Below are 6,624 nucleotides of genomic sequence, written 5' to 3' on the forward strand. Positions count from 1 at the left end.
TATTTTTTGTTGACCATTTCACCCAAATTATTTTTTACTCGTCCATTTGAACCGTGATTTAAAAATATTTGGACAAATGACCCATTTTCCGAAATTAAAATGGCTGGGAAGAAAATTTGTCTGATTGTATTCTGCCCAAATCTTTGAATTGCACTTGATGGACATTAGAGTTTTGAAAACCTTAACCATACCGGTGGACAAATTTATTTTTCTGGTTGACTGGTTGTTCACTATTATATGTCTCAAATCATGCTATCATAAATTTAATGGAATGAAACTGCAATGATTAAATCGGCCTGGAGAATTTCTTTCATGCCCATGCTCAATCATAAGCATGGGCATGTATTCTGATTCTGAATAAACCTACTCCAATGGCAAGGCCACATGGTACATTCTTTGGAGTTCGGACCTTATTCTCTGTCACCAGAGACCATTTTGACCCGTCCCAGTCTCTCACGTTGAATTACAGATAAGAAATCTCATTGTCATCATTATTATTTTAGTGAAACAATGGAGTTTAAGGCACAATTTTAAGTTTCAGTGTTTCGATAACCGCTACATCTGTGTTCTAAATTGAGGTACAATTTTAAAATGATAGTGCATTTGCAAAATGATACAAATTGCGCTAAATGTAATTTATCTGAAAAATCCAAACGCATAACACAAAATTTGGTAACCCGACAACATCAACAACAAGAATTTAGGACAACATCTGTCCAACTTTTATTTCAAATATTGTAATAGATGATAAGAATGAAATCTCATACAATCGCACTGCACGTATCGCACCTTAGTCCATTAATAAAACACCACCGTTTAAAAAAAAAACACAGAATTTAGCCCTACCAAAATGAAATCCTCCTTAGACTCACTAGCTGACTTCACATCCTACGTTGTCACCATAACTGACTTCACAACCTACGTCATCCTAAAGAACCTTCGGTAACAATGTCGTGCGCATGTTCGTAACATCTCCAACCTGAATGGTACTAAAAAATATTAAAGAAAAGATATCCAGAAAGCGAAAGAGATTAATTATTATTTTTTGCTCAGTCAGAGATAAATTATTTCCAGTCGCTTTCCTCCTCCTTCCTTCCTGTCAATAACTCAGGAAACGAAAGAGGCTCTCTCACTCATTATAAATACACTCTACACCCCATCCCTTAAATTTCCATTACAAAAACAAAAATATTCCTTCAATCTCTAATCAATTTTCTTAATCTCTTTTATTGCTTTGCAAATACACTTTTCAATTTCATCTCTTCGTTATTATCAATGGCGCCATTAGAAACCGGGAAAAAGAGGGTTGTTGTTGTTGGAGGTGGACTTGCTGGAGCGCTAGCAGCTAAATCTCTTCAATCTGATGCCGATGTTGTTCTCATCGATCCGTAAGCATCTAATATATCATATATGTGAAAAAATTCTTAAGTTGTCAATTTCAACATACCCATTTTTTTAGTGTCGTTGTCATGATTTTTGTCTTTGTTTTTTGGATACTTTTGATTTGGAAACAGTAAAGAGTATTTTGAAATTACATGGGCGGGCATGAGAGCAAAAGTTGAGCCTTCAGTTGCGAACAGAATGGTAATGAAGCACAGTGATTACTTCACAAATGGGCGTCTTGCAATGTCTTCGGCTGTTGGTGTCACAGAGACTGAAGTATTAACTGCTGATGGAGAGTCGATACCATATGACTACCTTGTCATTGCTACTGGTCATAATGATTCGTTCCCGAAGACAAAAACTGAGAGGCTTGAACAATATCAAGCAGGTACTTGCATTTTCTTAACAAGATTCTTTCATTTTAACTTATCTAAACATGAATGTACATATAGAATCCGCAAACTGAAGTCGATGTCAATCCGTTTTTAATTTGACAGAGTACAACAAGATAGAGTCGGCAGATTCAGTTTTAATCATTGGGGGAGGGCCAAGTGGAGTTGAACTTGCCGGGGAGCTTGCTGTTGATTTTCCTGGCAAGAAAGTGACTTTAGTTCACAGTAGGCAGAGGTTATTAGATTTTGTTGGACCAAAGGCTTCTAAGAAGGCTTTAGACTGGTTAACCTCAAGAAAGGTTGAAGTGATTTTGGGCCAATCAGTTGATTTGAAGTCTCATACAGATGGAGATAAAATGTTCAAAACATCAACTGGAGAAACAATCGTAGCAGACATCCACTTCTTTTGTATAGGAAGGCCGCTAGGTACATCGTGGATAAAGAACTCCGTATTTGAAGAGGCTCTGGATGCTCAAGGAAGGGTGATGGTTGATGAACATCTAAGGGTGAAGGGTCACAAAAATGTCTTTGCTATTGGGGATATTACCGACATTCCGGTAAGTCTAAGTAAACTTTTAGTACCTGTCAATTATTATCATAAAAATGGAAGCTCCATTAACTCAGTCATCATATTCTTCAAATTGAACAGGAAATGAAGCAAGGATACCTGGCACAGAATCATGCTGTATTGCTAGCTAAGAACGTGAAGTTGTTGATGGATGGAGGAAAAGAAAGTAAGTTGAGAAAGTACAAAGCTGGTTCAGATATGGCAATTATTTCCTTAGGTAGAAAAGAGGCTTTGGCTCAGTTCCCTTTTGCCACTCTTATTGGATGTTGTTAAGGATCGAGCAAGAGAGAGGAGAGATAAACGCGAAAGCATAAAAGATTACATTGATAATAATTCGGTATTTCTTTCTCATTAATTCTCTAGCTATTTATACAATCACAAGACTTGGCTCTCAAGATAATTCCTAATATAACTCAAACTAACCTAAATTATATCTTCTAATTATAGTCTCCTATATTATTTCCTAATACCCTCCCTCAAGATGGAGCATGTAGATCACGAATGCCCATCTTGGACCAAAGAAATTTAACTTCGGTTTTCTTCTTTCTTCTTCTTTTTTCAACGCTTTTGCGAAAAAAAAAATCTTCAGACCGTAGTTTAAGGACGTTTCGGTCCCCTTCATAGTTTAAGGACATTTTGGTCCCCTTCGTAGTTTAAGGACATTACGGTCCCATCTTCGTAGTTTTAGGACATTTCGGTCCTCTTCGTAGTTTAAGGACATTTCGGTCCCAATGCAAGTTTAAGGACATTGCGGTCCCATCTTCGTAGTTTTAGAACATTTCGGTTCCATCTTCGTATTTTAAGGACGTTTCGGTCCTCTCTTCGTAGTTTAAGGACATTGCGGTCCCATCTTCATAGTTTTAGGACATCTCGGTCCCATCTTCGGAAGAATACTTCTTGTACTCTTGGTTTCTTGGTTTCTTCGATAGAATACTTTTTGTACTCTCTCGCCAACTCATAGGATTTTAACCTACTATTGTTGTTCTTTTTCTCATCACCTCTTGGTGATTGGTTTTTTTTTCACAACATGAATGTTGTTTCTTCTTCTCTCTTGTTCCAGTCACGCACTTCTTGCGAAACCTTCACACTTCTTTGTTCTTCAAGATTCTCTCACAATCCTGTCGTCTTTACAAATTCTGCCACACTTTGTAGGATCTCCAAGTTTCTGCCACAAACTCTTCAACCACACTTCACTTCTTCCAACATGTTTAACAGCTTTCTGCAATACCTCTGACAGAACTGTCACACTTGCTTCTGTTACGCTTCTGTAACGATTCTTCTTTGTAACATCTCTTCTCTAACAATTCTGTAACTGTGATTGTTCTTTGTAACACATCACGTACTGTTACTGACTTTCAATAACACTTCCTCACAAACCCTAAACATCACGTACTGTGATATTTTTTTTTTCTTTTTTTTTTCTTTTTTTTTTTTACGGACCTTGTGACCATCTTCATCTTCTAACAATAGCAGCAGATCATCATCGCCACTGCCAACAATGACAACATCACCTTGCTCAACTCCCTTATCAATCATTCACCCTCTTTATATAACACGGCTGCAACAGTTCTTTTTCACGGGTTTGATTAATCAAATCTCACCCAAAAATTCCAACTAAAAGTCGTACCCAAACTTCCTTATTTGAGCCATTGATGATCACTATCGATCGGCAATACTCTTCTCTCTTCATGGAATTATTACAGCAGTCAACAGCTTGAGCTTCTTCCATCCCCTTCGGTTTCTTCTCTGTAGTTCAAGCTTCTCTCTCGTTCTCACAATGCAATGACCATTACCAGAAGTCACCATTAACAACAACTGCTCCTTACACGACTGCAGGACCTTCTATCGCTGGCAGCAACCATTCTCTGCAACTCCGTCGATTGCTCGCAACAACTCGAGTCCTCATCATCAAACCACCGTTTTATAGTCATCGTCACTGCAAAGCTCTGTATCCTCTTTTCCATTGATCTTTCTCGATCTCAACTGCATCCATGACTCCCTATTCTGATCCAGTCGGCATCAACTCATCTTCATGGTACTAATTTCTTCTCCATCTTTTCTTCCTTTTTCTTCTTGATCTCAAGATTCTTGTAGCAGCCTTCTTTTCTCGACAACCAGCAAAACCCACCAATTCTTCTTTTTTTGCTCCGTACTCTAACCAAACTGGAACTCAGATTCATCGATCAACCACCAATCGTCTAAGAAAAACAACTGGTAGCAGATCCTATTACGGCATCCATCCTCACTGAATCACTTCTTTTGACAGATCTAACAGCGACCAAAACTTGTTCTCCAGTCCAACAAGTTACGAACAGTAACCTTGCTTTCATGACAGCATCTTCCTTCCTTTGAAAAACAGCAACATGGCTTTACAGGCCACGGGTTTTGGAGCAGCAACATACCTTACGTCTTCTTAATTTCAAGCAAAACCAAACACCAGTTTAATTATCATTAGAACTTTGCGCCGTTTTTTTTTTTCTTTTTTTTTTTTTAAAAAACACTCAAACCCTAACGCAGCTTGACAAGCCCTTTTTTTTTTCTCCTCTTCATCTGCCATGTTTTCTCGGCATCAACAACATGCCTAAAATCGATTTTCATCATGACCATCAATCTTCTCCTTTTTTTTATTTTTTGCAAACTCTTTACGAAAATACTTTTCTTCCTCTCCTCTCCCCCTCTCACCTTGCTCTGATACCATGTTAAGGATCGAGCAAGAGAGAGGAGAGATAAACGCGAAAGCATAAAAGATTACATTGATAATAATTCGGTATTTCTTTCTCATTAATTCTCTAGCTATTTATACAATCACAAGACTTGGCTCTCAAGATAATTCCTAATATAACTCAAACTAACCTAAATTATATCTTCTAATTATAGTCTCCTATATTATTTCCTAATACCCTCCCTCAAGATGGAGCATGTAGATCACGAATGCCCATCTTGGACCAAAGAAATTTAACTTCGGTTTTCTTCTTTCTTCTTCTTTTTTCAACGCTTTTGCGAAAAAAAAAATCTTCAGACCGTAGTTTAAGGACGTTTCGGTCCCCTTCATAGTTTAAGGACATTTTGGTCCCCTTCGTAGTTTAAGGACATTACGGTCCCATCTTCGTAGTTTTAGGACATTTCGGTCCTCTTCGTAGTTTAAGGACATTTCGGTCCCAATGCAAGTTTAAGGACATTGCGGTCCCATCTTCGTAGTTTTAGAACATTTCGGTTCCATCTTCGTATTTTAAGGACGTTTCGGTCCTCTCTTCGTAGTTTAAGGACATTGCGGTCCCATCTTCATAGTTTTAGGACATCTCGGTCCCATCTTCGGAAGAATACTTCTTGTACTCTTGGTTTCTTGGTTTCTTCGATAGAATACTTTTTGTACTCTCTCGCCAACTCATAGGATTTTAACCTACTATTGTTGTTCTTTTTCTCATCACCTCTTGGTGATTGGTTTTTTTTTCACAACATGAATGTTGTTTCTTCTTCTCTCTTGTTCCAGTCACGCACTTCTTGCGAAACCTTCACACTTCTTTGTTCTTCAAGATTCTCTCACAATCCTGTCGTCTTTACAAATTCTGCCACACTTTGTAGGATCTCCAAGTTTCTGCCACAAACTCTTCAACCACACTTCACTTCTTCCAACATGTTTAACAGCTTTCTGCAATACCTCTGACAGAACTGTCACACTTGCTTCTGTTACGCTTCTGTAACGATTCTTCTTTGTAACATCTCTTCTCTAACAATTCTGTAACTGTGATTGTTCTTTGTAACACATCACGTACTGTTACTGACTTTCAATAACACTTCCTCACAAACCCTAAACATCACGTACTGTGATATTTTTTTTTTCTTTTTTTTTTCTTTTTTTTTTTTACGGACCTTGTGACCATCTTCATCTTCTAACAATAGCAGCAGATCATCATCGCCACTGCCAACAATGACAACATCACCTTGCTCAACTCCCTTATCAATCATTCACCCTCTTTATATAACACGGCTGCAACAGTTCTTTTTCACGGGTTTGATTAATCAAATCTCACCCAAAAATTCCAACTAAAAGTCGTACCCAAACTTCCTTATTTGAGCCATTGATGATCACTATCGATCGGCAATACTCTTCTCTCTTCATGGAATTATTACAGCAGTCAACAGCTTGAGCTTCTTCCATCCCCTTCGGTTTCTTCTCTGTAGTTCAAGCTTCTCTCTCGTTCTCACAATGCAATGACCATTACCAGAAGTCACCATTAACAACAACTGCTCCTTACACGACTGCAGGACCTTCTATCGCTG

At 38.1% G+C, this 6,624-nt stretch overlaps 1 protein-coding gene across 1 annotated transcript; it reads left to right on the forward strand.

Annotated features, from left to right (window-relative positions):
* The first annotated feature begins 1,169 nt into the window (after positions 1-1,169).
* LOC113273702 (apoptosis-inducing factor homolog A-like) lies at positions 1,170-2,692 on the forward strand. The gene is made up of 4 exons (XM_026523338.1): positions 1,170-1,388; positions 1,515-1,771; positions 1,881-2,332; positions 2,425-2,692. Exons 1-4 carry the CDS (start codon positions 1,276-1,278, stop codon positions 2,614-2,616), a joined length of 1,014 nt encoding a protein of 337 aa, XP_026379123.1. The 5' UTR covers positions 1,170-1,275; the 3' UTR covers positions 2,617-2,692.
* The last annotated feature ends 3,932 nt before the right edge of the window (positions 2,693-6,624 follow it).

Source organism: Papaver somniferum, chromosome 4 (genome assembly GCF_003573695.1).
Source record: "Papaver somniferum cultivar HN1 chromosome 4, ASM357369v1, whole genome shotgun sequence".
Classification (NCBI taxonomy): Eukaryota; Viridiplantae; Streptophyta; class Magnoliopsida; order Ranunculales; family Papaveraceae; genus Papaver; species Papaver somniferum.